Below are 23,291 nucleotides of genomic sequence, written 5' to 3' on the forward strand. Positions count from 1 at the left end.
CACTTTCAGTGTGTTGTCATCCGTCTGTGCCATCACAACGGCTCAGTGGATTTGACAAATCTTCAGCTGTGCAGAGGATTGTGGGTCAGAATAGCCAGAATAGCATGCTGGCTTGCATACTGCAAAATGCGACCAGATGTAGCAGTATGGTATTTTTGGCAAATTGCATTTGTCATGCTATAGGAGATACTACATTTTTTGGGGGGCATACTAGTATGGAAGTATGTGATTCAGAACGCAGCCTTAGCCACGTGAGACCATCCTGACCTCGTGAGTTCACTTTCGGTTTCTCTCCACAGATCAATCTGGGCTTCCAAATCTCGAACGATTTCTCTGCGATTACGTTTCGATCGGGCCAATCAGGGACTGTGTTCTGACTGCTTTTCTGCGGAGAGAAAGTGAAAGTGTGCTCGCTAGATCAGGATGGTCTCACAAGGCCCTTCATAGACTAGCCGAAAAACGACATCATGTAGCCCAGGCCTTAGTACATCAGACACCAGTCATCACACACACACACACACACCAGGCCCAAGGGAGGACTTCAGCCTCACCCCCACAGTGCAGCGACACACAAACAAGGACAAATACATATTGTATACAGACACACTGACACAAACACACACACACACACACAGCCCTTGGTGTTGAGTGGCGAGAGTTGCCGGGGATCATTAGAGCACAGGTGGGGGTCTGTGTTCTCTGCTGCTTGAGTGAAACAAACATTTTAGACATGATATAAACTGTTGTCACCCAGCCCGGTAATGATCACCTCTGTGCCCTTCTTGATGCCTCTCACCCAGCCCCCACCCCCCACCCGCCCCCCCACACACACACATACACAAAAACACACGCACAATACAGTACCTCCACACACACAGTACACACACAAACAGGTAAGTACACGACGGAAGACGATACAAGCTTTGACTATGGATTTGTACTTTCAGAGAAGAACGAAACAGCAAATAATTTTGACTTTAAACAAAGAGTTACTCAGAACCCCCTCATCTCGGCCCTCCTCTCCCTCCCTGGCGGGCGCTAGGCTAACAGTGGAGCAGCGTGAGGTGATTTATGTCACGCTTATTCCTGGACCCACATCCACATCATTTCAAATACAACTCGGATGGCATTTTCTGGTTTTCATTATCTGCTAAAATATTGATCGCTCTTGCCAAACCCTTTATCATCCTGTCCAGCTGGGCCTCAGCGTAGGTCTGGCAGTAGTGTGTGGGTATGGACTGCTCTCCTGAGCTTCAGAGTACAGTAGGCCTGGTGCTATGGCATGGGCACCCAGATAGCAAGCGGATCTGGGCCATATATGGGCCGGAACTAAACCACAAGGGCCAGATCTGGCATCGATATGGCCCAGATCTACTTGCTATCTGGGCACAGACGTCACTAGGCCTACTTGTTTAGGGGGGCTAAAGCCTCTCTAAAATGTTCTTCAGCCCCTCCAAATGATTTGCCATTATTGTCATTAAATTATCGTTTGGGCTTTGTCTGTTTTCTTCGTCCATCGAGTGAGCAAGTGAGTGATGTTTATTTGGCAGGGACAGGTGCATTAAACATGAATAAATTATTTGTGCAACACCATGGCATTTTTAGCTGAAGCTAATTTCCGATGCTCGTCCCTAAAAGGTACCTGTATAGGAAAAACAGGTTAAAAACAAAGAATTCAGTGTAAAATAGATGTTCCTTGGCAGAGAGAAACAGACAACCCCAGAGAAAAGCTATGAGTGCAGCACCCTCTCCCCAAGCAAGGTCCTAGTGCCCGGGATGTACATTGTCAAGTACAGGCCTATACTTCATAATGTAAACACCGGGCACTAGGACCTTGCTTGGGGAGAGGGTGCTGCACTTGTAGTTTTTCACTGCCAAAGAACATCACTCATCAATTTTGGCTTGACAGGAGTTTAGCCGCGAAGATTCAAGGTAAATGATGATGCATAGAGTGACATTGTACTTGTATAGTTGTTAATGATTGTTACTTGCTTATCTTCAGCTAGGTTTGGGTAGAGGAAAGGGGATATTGTAGGCTATGTTAACACTATTGTTGACTGTCAGTGAGCTGGCTACATATATCCTAATGTTAGCTAGCTACAGTACACACACAAGGAGATTGCTATCCAACACTACAGTAGCTAACGTTAGCCTACTGATATAAAGCTTGAAGAGTCACCTGCTTGACTAAGCTTGCATTTTGAAACCATAATATCAGTCCCCGTAGAATATGGGTTCCCAAACTCCATCAATGTGGGCCTCCCCTCTGAAAACAGTGACACACCCGCGCCCCCCCAACCCCCCAAATTTGTTCATTTTGCAAGGCAGCCTTAGCTAGCCCATAACGTTACACAGTAGTTACAAGTTAGCTCAGTGGCACCTGCTGCTAGTTAACGTTAACGTTTTCGCACAATACATTCATGCCTGCGGGGGGAGACTCTCTCTGCACTATCCACAAATTTAGTATACATCTCTCCCATTATTTATTTCGATTTTCTGACCTTTAAAATCCTGTTTCATTCATAAAAACCATAGACATTTTAAAAATAAAAAACATGTTTTTCCTTTTTTTTTTCTAACCGTCCCTCCGCTTCTCCCCTGAATTTCTTTGGGGCCCCCCAGGGGAGGCCCGCCTCACAGTTTGGGAATGCCTGCCGTAGAACATTGCTTTTAATCTGTTAAATTGGCAATAATCGATTTCGTTTGTAAACAAGACACTTCTTTACAAACGAAAGACCTAAAACGTATATTATAATATGTACGTTTAAGGCACGGGTGCGGAGCAAAGTTATAGGCTGTAATTTGACACAGGCATAAATGCTGGAATAACAAGACAGGGTGACTAGTAGGGGTGAATCATTGAGGTAGGACACTATTAGGACGCTATGGCTCAATAAAACAATCTGTTCAGGTGGTTTAATTAGTTTTGACAAAACGTGGGGAAAAAAATAATTATTGCAGCTTTAATGTCAGTGAAAACGAAATGTCATAGTGCCCCTCATAATGCCATTGTATCGGTAATCCTTCATTCCTTGACCAGATAAATATAGGAGAGATTAGATTAGAGAGGAGTATAGGTCTATAGGTCTAGGAGGAATGTGTAATTAAAACATTTTTTGGGACCTATTGCCGTCTGATTCACCAGATGCAGGTTTTGGGGATAAGCCTTGTCATTAGTTTATTACTGCCCAATCAGTGGTGGCGGAATCTGTTCCCCGCCAATCAGATTCAATCCAGACTATGTGAAACAACAACAACCTAGCAACCACTCCGCCCAAGACAAGTGTGATTGGTTTAAAGAAATACAGCGTTTTTTTCCCCCTATCCCTGAATGGTAATGGTTCCAGGCTATGCGAGACTAGACATAGGGTAAATTATCTAATAGCGAGAGGACATGGCATTACTTTACTTAAACACATTATGCGTGAATTGCAAATATACTGTATATCCCCAAAAATGTGCACAGGTAGCGCTTCCCTGGTGGCGATGCCTTCCCCCAGTATTCCCCGGCCGTGGGTATGGCCTGCTCTCTTGGGCTTCAGCGTAGGCCTGGAACTATGGTGTGGGTACGGCCTGCTCTGCTGGGTAGGCCTGGCGCTATGGTGTGGGTACGGCCTGCTCTGCTGGGTAGGCCTGGCGCTATGGTGTGGGTACGGCCTGCTCTGCTGGGTAGGCCTGGCGCTATGGTGTGGGTACGGCCTGCTCTGCTGGGTAGGCCTGGCGCTATGGTGTGGGTACGGCCTGTCTGCTGGGTAGGCCTGGCGCTATGGTGTGGGTACGGCCTGTCTGCTGGGTAGGCCTGGCGCTATGGTGTGGGTACGGCCTGTCTGCTGGGTAGGCCTGGCGCTATGGTGTGGGTACGGCCTGTCTGCTGGGTAGGCCTGGCGCTATGGCTATGACTGGCTGCAGATGTGCCGAGACGGAGGGCACGCTGCTTTGCATGCGCCACGTCACCCTGTCTCCAATCGGCATGCTCTCCTACACACACCCCCAAGGTCAGATCCCTTCCTCTCTATCTCTCTCTCTCCCTTCCTCCATCTTGTCTTTAATAAGGTTGTCTTCCTCTTCTCTGGAGCGACAGGAGAGGATTGGGGTAGAGCAGTAATTGGGATGTGTCATGAGTCACCATTGTGACGAGTGGGCGCTGTTTTGTTTTTTTTTGCCAGCAGGAATGCCTCCTCCATTCAAATGCCACAGGATTAAGCAGCGTGATCCCATAATGCATTGTGTTGAAGAGGCAAACTGCTCATGGGCTGTGCCGGTGGGATGGCCATAGCGTAGTAGTTCTGTCACAACGCGGGATACGCCCAACACGTGAACGTACGCGAAGACGTAAAACAAAACACGACAAGCGTGATAACTGTTCGGGAAAACAGGAAATATAACATCACCCCCGTTAGGCTGAAATAAAATAAAATTACAGTCTCTTGTGAAGATAAATTGTGAGAGGATTTGCACAATATGCAGAGTGTGTGAAGGCAACCAACCGGCTGCATGTTTTCCAGCTTCTGAGAACAGCTTGTGGGTTCATAAACTGAAGAGTTTCTGCATATTTCCTTCGGGGAGAAACTAGTTGTGGCTCGCTGAGAGTGATGGGTTGTCTTGGCAGGATGACCAGCTGAGGAAGCCCCTCTCACGGGTGTGAAAGGCCAGAGAGGACACAGACACTGGTGTCAGAACATTCACAAAACACGTCAGAGGGAAAGTTTACATTTGGGAGTCCCCCACAGTGCAGTACTTAGGCCTCTCTCAATCCCGTCGGGGACTTAACGTTCGTCCAGGCTCAGAGTGCTGGGATATCTGTGAGGATATCTAAGCTCTGTGGGAAAGTTGCTCTAGGACTAATACAGCTCTGTGGGGGTGGCCAAAACTGAGTAAGCAACCGTTCATATGATGTTTTATTGTTGTTGATCTAGACATCGATATCCTGTTGGGGCTCTGTCAGTTTGAATTCTTCTTGCTATAAAGCTGTACAGACAGTTATTTACAGTCACAAGTCAATTGAGTCAATAGGGATTGGTGGGAGGCTGTCGGAGAGGAAACAGGATATTATGACAAGCTTTTTTCTTTTTTTTTTTAAATCATCCATAACCCATTTGTTGGTGTTCAATGTCTTAAGTAAAAAGAAACCACTGAAATACATGCCGTGGTCAATTTCTACTGAACTAATTTGCTCTTAGAAATCTTCCGAGGGGCTTTGACAATGCAAAGGTGCCCAAATGAATGTGAGCATTTGGTACATGTCGGCAGTGCTGTGCACTGTCATACTCAGCCCCCCCATCCCCCCATCCTGTCTCTATGGGCAGAAGTACCCTCTCAGCAGGCAGGGACAGGCAGCCTCTGTTTGTGCAAACTCGAGCGTGTCCCGCACTGTGTGTGTGCGCAGCGGAAAGCAGCCGCTCGCCGACCCCTGCATGCCTCTCTCAGGGCCCTGCGCAACGTCCAGGAAATCAGAGGCACAGCATAATTGTACATTATGTAAACAGCGCATGACTAAATTCTAGAGTGTCCTTCCAACTTTCTATTTACATGATCAATTATGTTCTGCGAGGATAAGCTGCTTTCAGGGAAAACAGACAAATTAAATATTGTCTCTCCGGGGCTGCAGCAAATGGTCTATGTCATCGCTCTGTGTTTTCCTGATTAGCGCGCTAACATGGAAGGGGTTTTTGGCCCAAAGAAATGAATGGTGTGTAATGCCTGTGTTTCAGAGGCCCAGCCTGCATGATCTGTGTGCACACACATACTGTACCTGTACTGTGCTCACATTTGCAGATACAGTGCCTTTTTTTGTTTTGTCTGTGGTCTATGTTCCATGTTTGGCAGCGGAATTATAGCCTCTACGAGTCTCATTGGATTTGTGTGTTGAACTTGGTGGAGAAACGTCCATATGGACTTCTCTCTGATGCTAGCTTTCATTACTTCAACACCACAGCTGGGGTATTTCTGTGAGGTCCCAATTCAAAAAAGCATCATCACAAGGGTGAAGCCAACTATGCACCCGAGATAGCCAGCCGTATGATTATAAATGAGCAGGAACAAAAATAACTTCAACTGATGTGATCCAAGTCACCAATCACAGGGACCGGGTGAGGAAAAGATCACAATGTGAACTATTACAAACATTCAGATTGGGCCAGCCCATGGTTTCCAGCCACTTCTCAAACATTCAAACCCCCCTCTGTTATTTTACAGTATCGGGTTACTAGGCACAGCTAACCAAAATAACATATTTCATATCGACTAACATTGACCTTGGATGGGAAACAGACATTGCTGGGGAGTTCAAGTGGGTATTAGCAGGGCTTCAAATAGGCCCTGGCTGATAGTTGAGTACGCGGCGCCGCCCCACAGGGCAGGGAAGGGACTACATTGTGGGCTCTCATCTTGAAACTTATACTAAACTACTCATGAGTAGAGGAACTGGTCATTTTGTAAATCAGTGTTCCCGTTAAACCCACTTTATTTTCCAATGATTACTTAACTGAACAGGGAGTAGATACGCATCAAGAAATAATCATATTGTACTGGTTGAGTAATGTGATTTTGAGCCTTTGAGTGGCACACACGCGCACACACGCACGCACGCACGCACACACACACACACACACACACACAGAGCGCCAACAGAGCAACCCAGGCACGGTTATAAAGCCCCTGTGGAGCGTAGAAGGGAGTGAGTTAATGTGTTTCCTACTGTGATCACACCCTGCTTCAGAAGCAACACAAACACAGGGTTTTAATCCAGTCCTTTTACGACGTCTCGGGAGAAAGGAGGAGGAAAAACATAACATGCTTCCAAAGCCTGGTCCGCCCGTCCGCTAGCAGACTTATGACAGTCTAAGGAACCTTGGTATTTACTCAACGGTGAAGGGATGAGGTCAGGATAACAGACCTGAAAGTATCCTTGGCGCCCATTCTATTTTTCTTTCTTAATATTTTTAGACGGTTAGAGACGTTTGACTGCGCTTGGACACATTCTTGGGTTTTTCAAGTCCATTGTGATTTGCAGGCTGTTCTCTCAGCCGTGGTCATGAACTGTGAGTCGTTGTATCATCTGAAGCAAAACCACTCAGGTGTTTCTGAACCGCTCGCCATAGAACCTGCAGTACACAGCACGGGGCGGCAGGTCCGTCACCGAGGCCGCCAGGCACTGTGACATTCTCTGTTCTTTGGGCAGAATACTAAGAGTGACAGCAATTTCAATGGACCATTCCCCCCCCCCCCCCCCCCGGGCTTGACACACTAATATGGCAAACGGACCCTTTATGACCCGTTCAATTTTCTTCAGCCTTCGGCGCAGCGGCAGTGCTGGATAAAAGCACCGAGAAAGACGCTGGGATACGCTCTGTCCACGCTACAGCCAAGGCCTTAAACTCTCGCTACTGAATACACACTAGGGTCATTTTGACCCCATCTTGTTAGATTAAGGGTCCGTATAAGGCCTACTACACTGATATTTTAAAGGGCGAGAGGATCTGTCTCTCTGCCCCCTCCGTGTGCCCATGGTCTGGTCGCACTCAGAGAATAGAATATAGAGGACAATGTGTGCATCCATGTCACTGAAATATTCATGAAGAACCCCTCGGGATAGTGAAGGGAGGACAGTGCACAAAGACAGCAGGTGGAACAGGAAACCGACTGTACGAAGAGAGAGAAAGGAAACTGAGATTTAGCGATAGCTCAGAAGACAACAAACCAGCGTTATTCAGTGTCCGTATTGTGCGTCGCTCCCTCGAGGGTCTGATCCGAGATTCAGGTTAACGCCGGCCCCACCTGACCAGTCTGGCACTGGTTAATGATCACCTGACACGATAAGGAAGCGCTCAACACAATGCAGCGGACCTTCTACTACTTCAACTGCGAGGCTCTCCTACTATAGAGATGGAGGACCAACTCTGTATGAGGAAGATGTTCTTGTGGTGAACTGGGGAGGAAGCCATAGCCTCCTGCTCCCTTCCACCCAGACACCACAAACTACCGCTCCCTCGTCTGTCTCCGGGGCCTGCGGGCTGATGGCCCTCAGACCAGCCGGGCCAGGCACCTCCAGATATGGCCTGGGCCCAAACCAACAGCCTCATTTTCACCACGAGCTCGGCTTCGGAGGAGAATGAGAGCTTGTCTGAGTTTTGAGGAGCATGTATCGTGGTTCTTCCATAGAGGATGCCCAACTCCAAAAGTAGTGGCTACTTCATACACGCTTCTGCTTCAGAGAATCTCTGAGTATAGGAGAGAGTCTTGAAGACTGGACTCTGCTGCCAGTAGGCCTAACCGAAGTGTTACAAGAGTTGACATCTTGTCAGAATCAGGAGTGATACATAATTGGAGAAAGATCCTGTTCACAGTGTAACTTACAGTGTAACAAGCGTGACTGAGCAGCAGCCTCTCGCAAACACAATGTTTATCTTCCTCTGTCACATCTTTTTTATCGCCCTGTCTCACCAACCAAACTGCTATTTCCCCAATACTTCCCTTCACGTTTCCTTTATGTTCTGTTAGTCCCTGAGTCTCTGTCCGCGTCATTCCTGCCATCCTTGCGTGTCTCACTTACTCCTTCCATAATTCAAATATATCTCTCGTGCTTACTCTATCTTTGTGAATGTATCTGTCACACTCTCCATATTTTCCTCTCTCGATCCCCACCCTCTCCCTCACTCTCTCTCTATGCTACTCTCTCACTCCCACCCTCTCCCTCACTCTCTCTCTATCCTACTCTCTCACTCCCACCCTCTCCCTCACTCTCTCTCTATCCTACTCTCTCACTCCCACCCTCTCCCACTCTCTCTCTCTATCCTACTCTCTCACTCCCACTCTCTCCCTCACTCTCTCTATCCTACTCTCTCACTCCCACCCTCTCCCTCACTCTCTCTCTATCCTACCCTCTCCCTCCCACCCTCTCTCTCTCTATTCTACTCTCTCACTCCCACCCTCTCCCTCACTCTCTCTCTATCCTACTCTCTCACTCCCACTCTCTCCCTCACTCTCTCTCTATCCTACTCTCTCACTCCCACCCACTCCCTCACTCTCTCTATCCTACTCTCTCACTCCCACCCTCTCCCTCACTCTCTCTATCCTACTCTCTCACTCCCACCCTCCCCCTCACTCTCTCTCTCTATCCTACTCTCTCACTCCCACCCTCTCCCTCACTCTCTCTCTCTCTATCCTACTCTCTCACTCCCACCCTCTCCCTCACTCTCTCTATCCTACTCTCTCACTCCCACTCTCTCTCTCTATCCTACTCTCTCACTCCCACCCTCTCCCTCACTCTCTCTATCCTACTCTCTCACTCCCACTCTCTCCCTCACTCTCTCTCTATCCTACTCTCTCACTCCCACTCTCTCCCTCGCTTTCTCTTTCCTCCTCTCTCTCTCACTCTCTCGGCCCTCTCCACCCTCGTCTCAACCTCTCCCTCACTCTCTTTCATCCTCTCTCCCTCTCTCTGTCCTGCTCTCTCACTCACCAGCCTCTCCCTCCCTCTCTCTCTCTGTCCTCCTCTCTCATTCCCCACCCTCCCTCTCTCTCTCTCCTTCTCTCCTCCTCTCTCGCCGCCAACCTGTCTTCCCGTCCTCCAGCGGCGCCACGTCCTCCTGTCAGGACATTGCCTGAGACAGGTGTCAGCTACAATCCCTGCTACTGCTCTCCGCAGAGAGACGTGTCTCCCCTAGTCCGCGTGGAGAGCCATCACAGTGCAGCGGTCTCAAGGTCAGAAGGAGCTGTCAGGCCTGTGACTCCAGCTCCTCCGCAGCCCGGCGCTCGTGTCAGACAGGCCCGGCAGGAAGAGGTGTTAATAGAGGGATGCTGCTCTGCAGCTGCTGCAAATTACTGACATCTAATTCACCCAATTCCATGTCGGACGCCGTTCCATAGTGCATACTGTACAAGACAGTAGGCTGCAGATAGTGTAGTAGAAGACTAGAGAAAATAATAGAAACAATAAAAATGTAATTTTCCCAAGCTTGAGAAACCATGTTTTTTATTTTACCTCACAGACAAATGTACCGAATAATAATAAAAGTGCATCCACTGATTAAACTAAGTATAGCTGTAAGAGGGAAGAGCAGCACTGTAAATAGCTCATAATGGCAGAGCAAGGATGTGGGCCAAGGCCAGAGGAAGCATTGGGAGAGATGTCAGGGCATCCACTCAGCCGGCTCTACATGTGCATACTTCCCTCTGATATCTGTTTATTTTCACAGCACGTCTAAACAAAAGGGAGACTCTGGCCTGACAAAGGTCACGTTTCCCAATGCAGGAAAACTGCTTCCTGGCCAAGCCAGGGGCCTAGGAGAGGAGGATAGCACTTGGGTGGGGTGGGATGAGAGGGACAGGGAATAGTAGATCGACTTGTCTTGAAAAAGGCTTTGAGAGTTGTGTCTTGATGAACCCATCCCTGAGTTAGATTAAAAGTGTTGCTGCCTTTCTATTCCAAAGGGAACAACCGATTTAGTTACATTGAATGCTAATCATGAGTTCCTACTAGATAAACATTAATGTGACTTGATCAACAGGGCATGAGATTCAGTGTTGTCAGTTCCCTCCCTGTAGCCCCACCGAGAGCACTTCATCAAATCAAAATATTGCCTCCAGGCTCAAGCAACAACAGTTCACAGCATGTGATTACTCTTACTGCATAAATAATGAAAGCCTATCAGGAACAAAATTACCTAGATAGAATATTTATATTACCCATTTCAAACATGGCTTTAAATCTAGATCAATACCCTGTATGGAGCCATCATTAATACACATTCAGGCTTCTTCTGGGACGTTGGTTGAACTATGTGCACAGGAACTATGGGCTACGCTCTTGGAGTTTGCCTTTCCCTCCACAAAGGTGGTTTCTATAGGCCTTACAGTTTCCATGAATAAAAGATTCTTAATCTAGACGTCAATCTCAACACCTGTGTCCTTGGAAAGTCTTCAGATCTCCAGGAGCAGTAGTCTAAAGTGCCATTGGTTTATCACGTTTCTTTCCACTTAGTCTACTGCATTTTTCAGTTTAAGTAGCCTAAATGTGAATGTTGAATTTTGAAAAACAACACACCATGAAATAGGCCTACATATATTGAATATGACTATGAAAATAAAACTATTGTAGCTGGGTTTTGTAAGCCAACATTATAGCTACAGATCTATAAGTACACAACACAATGACTGAATTGTAGTAAAGGTATTGTTAGTAATGATGACATTGTTTGTCCTTTCATTCATAATTGTGAAAGGTCCGGTCATTAGGAGGGGCTCCCTTGAACCTTTCCACGTGTTGTTGTGTAACAACACATATTTAACATGGATTGTGTAAGTGTTGTCATTACATTCGTGCGTGTGCATAGTGTAAAGAGTGCCCAGGAAAGAGAAGAGTGATAAGGCGGCAATTATGTCAGATATCAAAAGTGGAAGACGTCAAGAAGACATCTTGTAATGTGAGGGGCCAACATCCTTCGGGCCAATACTTACAGGGAAACTGTTTTGTTGGGTAAAAAGCTGGGCTGTAGGGTGTCCAATAATTCCACATCATCACACACAACTTTAACGCGGATGTGTTGCCTGTTCAGCTCCTTGGACCTCTCAGAGGTGCAGTGACAGCTGTCAATTATGAGATCTGGACAGATTCTGTTGCCCAAACAGGACGTCCAAAATCCCACAACGATGCACATGCAGATCAGCAGTTTCATTGTGAACTAAATAGTCCTCTCACGTTATCTCTTCCCAATTTGCAAAATAAGAGGAGACCATTTCACATAGCCAATGTTTCATAAATGGATGTTCCGGCCAAGTTAATGCTGTAAGAAACTAAGTCAACTCAAATCAAAGTGTGGACATGACACCTGTTCTGTCCTCCGATAATAGACTAGGCTACCTGCGCGGTTTTCTGTCGGAAAAATTGAACGCATTTCGTCTGAAAATAACGGTTCCGAAGCTTTTTGGATTTCTGTTATCACATTCACACTTCCAGAGAAGCTGGACAAGTTTTAGTGTAACCAGTCAGATTTGTAAAAGTTTCACTTTCCCTCCCGCGTAGAAAAATGCACGGGTTGCGACTTTTCAGCTCCGTCTCCGAGATCCACCGGCAAAGTCTCGTCTTTGTTTGTTTCATCGGTCACCGCATTCCAGCGCCGGTAATGAAGGCCATCGCGTAATCCCGTTATCAACAGGTTCCCGTTAATACCGTGCCTCATCCGCGACGCGCTCCCATACTTTGTAAAATAGCCTATAGGCTTTTCGGCGCATGGAAGTCCCACCCTCGGCCTCGTAGGCTACTGTAGGCTAATCACCCCAGGAAACGGAGAGACAGTACATCTAACCCCATGCATGACTCCTGTCATTCTATTAAAAGTCACTTCGAAGAGGTAGGCTAGGCTATGAAGATACATTATTTTGGAATGGACATCACGCATAATCCTGATGCTGCACTGGCGGACCCGATTAGGCTATTAATACGGTCCAATAATGAATATGGCCCAGGATTAATAATGTTATGCATAGAGGTAGGATATCATTGTGTATTTTTCATGAGGAGGACATTGCCTTGGCTACATTTAGCCTAATGGAATATGGAAAATATCAATATGCCACACCGAAATATCATTTAGATAAGCTTTGTTGAAAACGTGCTGCACAATCCATGCCTGAACATAAGGAAAATGTCCCAAGTCACAGGCTCATAATTAACAATAATCAGCCTCCTAAATCTGCACTGAGGCAGAATGGACTCTCGTGTGAGAAGCTAATGGAAGAACAGGTCAAGGCTTCACATTCATTACAAATTATGACTGTGTATCGCTGGACCTTTTGGGGAGGAGGAGTGGAAGCGGATCCGTGAAGACAGTGTGATATCAGTCTTTTTCTACAGCTGCCGAGGAACATATCTCCCCCGGGAGACAGAAGCCCAGACAGCTGGTTAGGTCGTGTCCCCCCCCGGGCATGGGCGAGGTGCCTCCCCTGTGTGTGCGCGGCGCTCCCTGCCAAATTCCTCTCTCATTATCCACATTGTCTCGGACGCAGACTGGGAGCACACAAAGGAGGATTTCTAAAGCTGCTCCCCTGTCCCGTGTGAGCAGAGTCATCCCATGTTTCCCATTCTTCTCCCTGACAGGCAAAAACACGGACCGTCTCCCTGCAGGACTTGGCTACGCGGGGCAGAGCAGACACCCCTCCCTCCCGCCTCGCTTGAGTGAAACTGAAGCCATGTGTAAACCTTATATTCTCCATATTGTGCAGCTGCCTGTCGCTTACGCGTGTTTACACAGATGTACGTGTACCTTATGTCCGTGAAAGCGAGGAGGCGGATCTCTCCCCTAGGGAGGCACACGGGGGCCTATATGGAAAAGGGAGCCCAGCTAAGCTGACATCATCATTAGAAATGATACGTCTTTAATGGAGCCTGGAGGCAGAAACATTTATTTGGACGTGGGCCATCGACCCGTTCACTGACTGGGCTACTTGCAGGGCCCTAATGGAAAACAGAGCCCCTTGCCGTCAGGCTCGTCTGTAAATATTTTCTTTGTGGCAGAGCAGAAAATGTTCACATCGACAAGAAGCGATGTGATATGAAAACAGAACGGACAACAAGTACAAGGTAGCATACCTGGACAGTTAACAATATCAACACTTTTAGGCTACTGAAGGTCTATACATTTTGTTTTGTAAGTGAACAAGAATAGACATTCTATGAAAACAGAACGGACAAGTACATACCTGAACAGTTAACGGGAACATCAACAAGTTTACTGAAGGCCATGCGTTTGTTTTGTAAGTGATCAAGAACAGACATTCTGAAGTTCAAGGAATCTTGTGTGGCACACATGCTTCCACGGTGCTTCACATTGTTGGCCGTCACATTGCTGTACCGATTCATCCACCATGCTGAGTCAGACAGACAGACAGACAGACAGACAGACAGACAGACAGACAGACAGACAGACAGTCAGACAGACAGACAGTCAGACAGACAGACAGACAGACAGACAGACAGTCAGACAGTGTGTAAGTGGAAAGAGAAGGCAAGAGATGGAGGGGTAAGAAGACAGTAAGTGGATGTTATAAAGCCGTTATTATGACACACATCATCTTTTCTGATTCCATCATGAAAATCACTGAGCTTCAGATCGTCTGCTTCAGCTGTACGGTTGATGCATTAGACTAGAGAACAGGGGGAAAGTAAGCCTCATTAGTGCACAATGAAGCGATGGAGTCAATGGTATTGAACCAACGCAAACAGTTCTTTGTCTCTTAGTCAGTGTGCTCATGTTTTCCCAGTCACTTCTCTGTCGGCGCTGGCTTGCGTTAGTGTTCACAGCTCTCCATTACGCCCTTGTGACAGAGATGGATGGTCCACGGCTGTGAGGCAATCACAGTCCTCACTAAATATTTACATGCACCGCTTGAAAAGGCCGAGATGCCACTACAACATGATGACGGAATTTCATTATTACCTTGTGACTAACGTCTCAGACGTTCCTGCTTAGTCTTCGATTGTCCCCCACCATGCTGTTTTTGTATTGTTCACAATTCAAATGAATTACCCGTAGACAGACCTACAGTAGACTACGTGTGAATGCTGTGCACCATGAGACCGTTTTCAGTGTTTTGAGGCTCGTCTCATTCATGACTCACTAACTGAATGGTGGTAATCAGTGCCTTGTGATGTTTACGTGCGAAACGGTCGACCCAATCACGAGGTGCCAAGAGGAAGCAGGCAGGCCAGAGCCGTATTTGAACGTGAGAAAGGAGAGAGGGCTCTGGTGTGAGCTGGCCTGGACCCGCTGTGGGCACAGTGTTCCCGAGGCTAGGGCGTCTCCACCGACCGGCAGCCGCCAGGGCGCTGCTGCCTCGCTGAGGCTTTGGCCACGAGCGCGATGCTCAAAACAGAGGCCATTGAAAACCAAACAACTTCCCTCCAGGGCATGTTGCCATATCCCTAGGCTGATCCTGTTGGAGTGTTGTCGCCCAACAGAGGGAGTAAGCGCCACTTCTACTGTCAACTGTCGCCATACTGTTTGATCTCTTTGCTGTTTTGATAGGGAATTACACACACATTTCAGAATCAATCTGAGCAGGCTCCCATTGCAGCCGTTTTCCGACACCGCCGTTGCCGAAGGAGCTCATTAGTTCATCCCCTAACCAGTGAAATCGCCCAGTTTAATTCCGTCGTCGCATTCAAGGGATGCTGATTGGCCCGGTTGGAATTCCAGCCGAGAAATCACTCTGGGCGAGAGCTTTTCCAGACCCTGGACTGCATATTGAAAATGTGAAAATTCAGATTTAGGGGCTGGAGCAAGGCTAACACACAGGCACACAGGACACAGTCATACTGGATCAAGCAGTTCGGCTGATGTGGCCTATGGGGTTGCACTACTCATTTGTCATCCCTGTCTCGGCCTGTTCTGCACATGAGGGAGGACATTAGCCCTTCTGTCCCCAGTTCAAGTGTGTTTATGCAGTCATTTAATCTCATTCACAGGGATGTCAGTGAGAAATTAGAAAACAACTTGAAATGATTCAGACCCATAAAATCTCATAAACAGCCTTGATACACTCGCTGGGTTACAAGACTCAATACTATCATCATCAATGTCAACACAATGGCTCACTTATCATCATCAGCGCTGACTAAGATCAATCTTTGTGCGTTTTTCACATGCCAACAGTAATACATTGCTGTAATACATTGCTGTGAATAATCTGTTTACGCGCAGAGTGGTTTTCTGAATGCTATTGTTTGAGGTAGGTAGCTATTATGTACTTTATTAATCTCCGATGGGAAATTGCACTGTTAAACCAGCCACATTCAAGGGGCTTCAAGAAGATTAAGAAACAAAGGAGTGCAATATACTGTATACAAGAAAAGCAAATATACAGATGAACTGTACAATCACACCACATAATAACAAGTGTTTAACGAGGGCATAGATTCCTTAGCGATGCTTAGACTGTGCAAACCAAAGATGTGCAAGATTCAAAGTGGTTTGATGTACAGCAGAGCTGGAGGGGCGGGGAATCCATATCCTCCCACTGGCAGCGGTGCTGGGAAGCCCAGAAATTGCCCTCATAAGTATTCAGGTCCCTAGCAGTAATCCGGTTGTGAGTAGCGACCCAATGAGGAGATAAACTCCCATGGGAACATTTCCTCCTGGGGGGGAGGGGGGGGGGTCAGTCAGGGAGAGGAGGCAGATAGAAAGTGTTTCTCTGTCCTTCACATGTCCTCGGAGCTACCACGAAGGAATGTCTTCTTCACTCTGCTTCATTCTCCCCTATAGGCTGGGGAAGAGCACACACACACACACACACTCGCTCACAGTCACTCACACATATGCAGCAGTCTCCAGCTGTGTTATGACATGACATGGGGATGGGAATAGACATACTATACATGGGGGCTGGGGGTGGGGGGGGGGGGGCAAAAGACATTGAAACAAGCTACCTATTGAAGGGCCAGTTTGAAGACATTTTCTAAACAAAGACACATACTGTCTTATGACATGGTTCCAATAACAGCCCTTAGGGTGGTTGCTGTGTGAACTTTGACCCCTGCGACGAGACAGAGACAGACGTGCTGGCCGGCCTAGGCTTCACTATAACCGCTGCTTGTTCTCTGCGCTGAGATAGGTCATCAGAGAGTCAGCCCAGAGCTTCGCCGCTGTACAGATTTCACGCCATGTTACGTTCGGCTGTCAGGAATCTCTCTCTCTCTTTCTCTCTCTCTTTCTCTCTTTCTCTCTCTCTCTCTCTCTCTCTCCATCTCTTCCCGGCTGCTTTCTCTACGACGAGGACACGCTTTGTCTACTAGAGATGTCTTCCTCATATCCGTCGTGACGTTCCAGGCCCAGCTCCCTTGGGAAACCATCCAACCGACGAGGCCTTGTTCCTGCCACGGTACCGCGCTCCGTTATCAAGGCCCTTTTATTCCCCATTTTTAATTCATCGGCAAACCCTCTCATCCCTTTCGCGCTTTCCTTTCTTCCCAGCTGGAGATCATCCCTTTTTGTTCCGTATTAAGGCGACGAGAGGAAATGAAGACGGCGCGCGTCCCACGCCACAGTAACCCCGAGACCCGGCGTGGCGGCCGTGGCGGCTCGCCAAGCGGAGCGGGGCTAGCGTCGGGCTCTCCGGTGACACATGCTCTGTCTCATCCACCTCCTCCCTGTGTGTCATCCAGCATGTGCGTCCGCCCGCCCCTGGAACACCCCTACAAACCGACCACGACGCTCCCGGCTCTCTAATTGGCTCGGACCACAGACTTGGCTGGCTCTGCAGCGTCCCCCACAGAATGTTCCGCCGCGGCGCCACAGCAAAGGGAGGGAGGACGCGGCCAGCGAAGGGGGCGCCGCCACCAGAAACCGTGACCCCAAACTCAGGAGGCCTGTGGCAGAGTCCCCACGAGTGATCTAAGAGACAGATACAGGAGGCCTTCGACAGCTGGGCTCCTTATTAAAACTAAAAGTGCCCCTGTGAAAACAACAAGAGGGCTTCTGTGTGGGAAAGCATGGGAGTCGGCAATGGCTCTTGCTTTTTGCCAATTTCTCGCTGGCGAAGGTTCTGGCCGTCTGGCGTAGGCGTGAGACTACCATGCCCGGGCGTAATTCCGCACGCTTCAAAGGAGAAGGCCTCTCCTCCCTCGCCACACCGCCCCTTGATCTCTCCGTTCAAGGCTGTTTAGGCCGCGCAAACTGATTTACTGAGGGTGGGGGGGGCGTAGTAGGGACGAAGGCAGATGAACAAGGAAGGAGGGAGCAGGGGGAGGGAGGGAGGGGGAGCGGGGGGAGGGAGGGGATGAGAGCAGGGGGAGGGAGGGGGAGAGAGGGGGCGGAGTCTGGCAGAGGGCCCAGCTGGTATAACAGAGTGCACACCCCCCTCCGGAGAGACGCGCCCCCTAGAGGTGCACCAGGTCAGGTGGAAGGTGACCGCAGGTCGCAGCGCCGCACACACCGGTCAGCCCACCGCAGCCCCGCCCCCCCCAGGCTCTCCGCTGTCTCATCTCAGCAGTCGCACTCGTCTCTGGAGAGAAAGTACAAATGGAAACACGCTACAATACTGTTCCATTGTTCCCCTCAGCTAACTTTTTATGAGCAACTTCTATGCAAGAAAAAGCTTTATAGCTTGAACACATGAGTAAATGGGGAATATATTCACATAATTACAGAACTGACAGGGCGCAATAAAAAGCTCAGTCCCTCCAGTTTTTGGATGGGGGGGATCTTGTAGCTGAGAGGCCTCGTTGTACACTTCGATTTTTACGACTAGCTTTCACTATAATTACCAAACATAGCACACTACTCCTCCCTCCCGTCATTAAAATTATGTTTAATAGAGTAGGTTTGAAATTGTATTTCTCTAATAATGTTTCAAAAACTTGAGGTACCGTACCTCAAGAGCTAATTAGAGCTAATTTTGGATTCGAGCGCAGCTCTGTTCTGGGTCGACATTTGGCATCGATCAAGGGAATGAAGGGATGGGTTCAGTGTTAGGGTAGGGTCGGTGGAAAAACAGCCCTGCCCACTCCTCCAGTTTGCGAGAGAAACAGTGCGACCACCTGACGATGTCGGTTCATGAGCTACCGCTCCATGTTTTTCAGAGCGGACTACCTCTGGCTAAAGTTAACATCCACCAAACGATTTCTCATGTTCACACGTACTCTCTGAGGGATCGTTGGAACGAGAGTGGTGTGTAACTCGACCCTCCTATCCCTCCTCCCCTCCCCAGGCCTGCTCACCTCTGCTCCGCTGTGCTCTGCTCAGCTTTGGCGTGTTTTCTTTCTTTCTTTCTTTCTTTCTTTCTTTCTTTCTTTCTTTCTTTCTTTCTTTCTTTCTTTTTCTTTCTTTCTTTCTTTCTTTCTTTCTTTCTTTCTTTCTTTCTTTCTTTCTTTCTGTCCCTCCCTCCCTCTCCCTCTCCCTCTCCCTCTCCCCCTCCCTCTCTCTCTCTTTCCATCTCTCCCTCCTTCCCTCTCTCTCCCTCTCTATCTCTCTCTCTCTCCCTCTCCCTCTCTCTCTCTTTCCATCTCTCCCTCCCTCCCTCTCTCTCCCTCTCTATCTCTCTCCCTCTCCCTCTCTCTCTCTCTCTCTCCTGATTTCCTGGCCTTATTGAGTCATGATTGCGCGCCGGCACTCAGTGACAGACGCTGTCAGTTAGCTGTCAGGCTTTCAGGGAGGCTCCAGCTGAATCAACATCAGTGCAGAGGCAGTCCACACGCACACACACACACACAGACACACACGCACACACACAGACACACACACCAAATGAACAATAGGGCACCTATTTCAGCTGCAGGCTGCCTTAATAAGAATTACACAGAACAACACTGCCTATGGAGACAGAGAAGAGGGCTGTCAGCGAAAGGAGCAGGGAGAGAGAACAGCAGAGAGAGAGAGAGAGCAGAGGGAGGGAAGGAGGCTGATATTTACAACCCCTCACGCGTGTCACCAGAGAAGGCTTTATGACCCAGAGCAGCCGGCAGTTTTTTGATTGACTTCAGACGGTTGGGAGAGAGCTAGCCTGCAGGGAGGGCCCTAGCCCACTCCTCGCTAGCTTCCATCTATATATCTCCATGACGCCCCGTAGGAGTTAAAAATACTGCCATCTTCCTGTTCTCCTTTTTCCCCCCCGTTCTCATTCCACCCCCCGCCCCCCACTCCTCCGGTTCCACCAGGCTGGACGCCCGCCAAGCAAAACGCTGACCCGGATTCCGTGGCGTCGGCCGCAGACCCTGCGTACCCCCTGGGGCCCTCCTCGCCGGTCACAAGTCACCGAGGCAGTTCCCGAGGCCACGGTTGGCTGTCAGGCGGCGGCAGGTAGCTCAGGGGGGATGGGATCAGCCGCCCACCGCCGGACGGGATGTGACTAAGCATGACAGGCTCTTAAACCGACGCCCGGTTCGACTCTGGACATGTAACTCCTGCGGCCGAGTCTCTGCGGATATTCTCCTGCAGGACTCTCTCTCTCTCTCTTCCAAGACACAATCTGTCCTAATGGGGTCTGTTTTGTCAGATGGGGTGGAGGTCACGGCATTCTCAGAACCTCTGTCAAGGCATTGAGCATGTAGCCCTGTGCTATATTTGACTTTATTTCTACATGAGAGTAGCCCTGTGCTATATTTTACTTTTGTTTTCCTGATGTTAATCACTATTAATAAATGTTTGAAAGTTGTTTTGGATTATTTGATTATACCGAAATGTATTTTATTTTAATTTGAATGCTTTGTACTGTAATTGTATTGGTTGACATGTGAACGTGACCTGGGACGAGGACTTGGGGTAACGAGAGTGCGGGAAAGGAACGTGAGGAAGGGAGACGCTGAACCGAGCGGACGGCTAGTCTGAGCTCCGAGTGTTCACATATAATTGCACAGTTTAAAATATCTCTGTCTAGGCTATTGGACGAGAATATAATGGTAAAGTTGTCGGCCAGATAACTACAACACCAGTAACTGTGTTCTGGGACTGAGTTTGAGTTTGAGTTGGAAACAGGTTACGTGAAACGGTTCGCCAGTGCGCCATTTTAGCTCCTAGTGCTCGAGCCAGAAGCGAGTTGATCCATCGTCCTTGGCGGACACGGACGTTTGTGAACTTTTCTGAGTTGCCGAGACGAGAGGAGGATGTCGTTGCCGTTCGTCTGGAAAAGGCGGAGGACTGTGACTCCACACACGTTCCACTCACATCCCGGACCCTTGCTCCAAATCTGTTCTCTTTCGACGCGTCAGGTAAAGGGTACCATATTTTGTTTGCTTACGAGCAGGCCCCCAGGATTCGAAATCTAACGTGAAGCCCTATAGGGCCGCGCCATCTTTGAGAAAAACGCGTCATTGGTACCTTTGACATGCGCAGTCAAAGTTATCAATGACGCGTTCTTGTAGTCCATGAACAGATGTGAAATGTAAACGCGCGTTCATGGCTCTCCCCGCTCTGAGTTAGCAATGAAAATCGGCTTGCTTATTCATCTACTTTCGTCAAATATATCCGTTGGAAAACATATTATTTTATCCAGGCATCTTAGTTTTAACAGTATAATTGTGACTGAACATGTTTTGTTTGCTAGTAGGTGGTATTCATTCTGTTCCCAACAACGCGATGGGCAGCCAGGCGAAATAGCTTCAGGGGACCTGGCCCCAGGCGAGTTGAACAGCTGTCCACCCGGAGACGGGATCGCTCGTTGCGGCAGGAAGTTCGCGGCTAACCCGCCGAGCTCGGGGGGCTCACAGGCCCCCCGATGATGTATTACCAGTAGTAGGCTAATTATAGTTTATTCATTTAACACTACAGAACCTAAAACAAAACCATATAGGTTAGATACACATATAGTGTAGTTATTTGTTTAAAAAAATAACTTAGTAAGCACCCCAATTACATGTCAGTTAATTCGACGTGATAGGGGGCATGGGGGCACTACAAGCAGAAAACCAATTTGGTATCAAAGACAAACAACACACATCGAGCTGCTCTCCCTTCTGGGTTCAGACAGCAGCAAGCCCATTCACACCAGAAGTCTAGAGAGCTCCGCTCAACAGCGGGCCTGTGCTGTGCATGACTAAAGGAACAAAATAAACCTTATTGACCCCCGGAATCTGTTTTCATCTGGGAGCGCTCAAGTCGGGAACTTTCTCCAGCTTTTCATTTGCCGATGCCCCAGTCACCGCGGGCCGCCCCAGCGAGCCTCTCTCTCTCTCTCTCTCTCTCTCTCTCTCTCTCTCTCTCTCTCTCTCTCTCTCTCTCTCTCTCTCTCTCTCAGGCGCAGAGCCCTGTGCTGCAGACCGGAGAGAGCAAGGGGCTGGCTAGTTGCCCCCCCGCACTCCCCTGACATCACGTCCTGTCATTGTCTGCCAATCTTAACAGACAGGGCTGGTGACTTCCCAATCAGGGATCTCTCCAGCCTGCAGTCCTCATAGAATAACACCGGGCGCACAATCAGAGGAAAACAACAAATTAGCAGGATGAGAGATTTTATGGGAATATTTTTTTACACGTGAACACTTTGGAATATTTTGTCGAACACTCTTCACCTCGGATGCCCTCGTGTTTTGTCCGTCTGAATCTCCACGCTTTTCTAAAACGTTTTCACCTTCGACCTCTGTCGCCCCCTTCCCTGGTCCAATCGGGGCCGACATGTCCCTGCGGGCTCAGCGTGTCTGTTCGTCAGTGAGCCTTGGCTTCTCGGATATTTTGGGGCTCGTTCGAATGAGCTCCCCCGTCAAACCTGACCTGGGGCAAGACGCCACTCGCCCAGGCGGAGGGGACGGCCGGGTCCTTCATCTGAGCCCGCGCCCGCCCTGCGGACGCCGTGTCCTTATGTGGCACTGACGTGGCACGGTATTTTACACTGTACACAGGCGCGTGACCGCCGTACGGCACAGTAATGAAATACGCGGCCTGCCTTTTCGAGTCCTGCTCACCTGCCACAGGTGCTGCTGTCGTGTGATGATGTCAGGTGAACTTGGAGCGACCCGTCCAGTCTGCACTTCCTCTCAGGCTTTACACAGTCCTGCATGTGCTTTTACAGCCCTGTCAGAGTCTCTCTCTGTCTCTCTCTCCTTCTCTCTGTCTCTCTCTGTCCTTCTCTCCTTCTCTCTCTGTCTCTCTCTCTGTCCCTCTCTCCTTCTCTCTCTGTCTCTCTCTCTGTCCCTCTCTCCTTCTCTCTCTGTCTCTCTCCTTCTCTCTGTCTCTCTCTGTCCCTCTCTCCTTCTCTCTCTGTCTCTCTCCTTCTCTGTCTCTCTCTGTCCCTCTCCTTCTCTCTCTGTCTCTCTCCTTCTCTCTGTCCCTCTCTCCTTCTCTCTGTCTCTCTCTCTGTCCCTCTCCTTCTCTCTCTGTCTCTCTCTCCCTCTGTCCCTCTCTCCTTCTCTCTCTGTCTCTCTCCTTCTCTCTGTCTCTCTCCTTCTCTCTGTCTCTCTCCTTCTCTCTCTGTCTCTCTCTCCCTCTGTCCCTCTCTCCTCTCTCTGTCTCTCCCTCTCTGTCCTTCTCTCTCTCCTTTTCTATCTCTCTCTGTCTCTGTCCCTCCCCCCTCTCTCTCCTTCTCTCTGTTCCCTCTGTCTCTCTCTCGAAACCAGTGATCCTGTCTTTGTTTGTTGAAGTACCCTCCAGTCCCTCTCCTCTTGTAGGCCTGAAGGGACAAGATGGGACAAGATGTTCTCTCTCATTCTCTCTCTGTCTCTAGGAAGTTAGTGATAGTAATCTGCAGTGACACACAGGCAGCCGAGGGTTCGGTTCTGTCCCGTCTGCTGGGCCGGAGAAGGGCTGCTCCAATTGGAGACATAATACAGGAGCTTTGAGGAGCTGCGTCTGAAAACAATAGCAAGATCATCT

At 48.8% G+C, this 23,291-nt stretch overlaps 1 protein-coding gene across 1 annotated transcript in view; it reads right to left on the reverse strand.

Annotated features, from left to right (window-relative positions):
• adgra1b (adhesion G protein-coupled receptor A1b) overlaps nt 1–22,479 on the reverse strand; it is a gene marked incomplete at both ends in the record, with an annotated part of 129,235 nt that extends 106,756 nt beyond the window's left edge. The window contains 3 exon segments of the mRNA XM_084458778.1: nt 11,458–11,681; nt 22,194–22,311; nt 22,385–22,479. Coding sequence (XP_084314904.1) covers nt 11,458–11,681; nt 22,194–22,311; nt 22,385–22,479 — 437 coding nt within the window.
• Nucleotides 22,480–23,291: the final 812 nt, after the last annotated feature.

This window comes from Borostomias antarcticus (genome assembly GCF_949987555.1).
Source record: "Borostomias antarcticus genome assembly, chromosome: 25".
NCBI lineage: Eukaryota > Metazoa > Chordata > Actinopteri > Stomiiformes > Stomiidae > Borostomias > Borostomias antarcticus.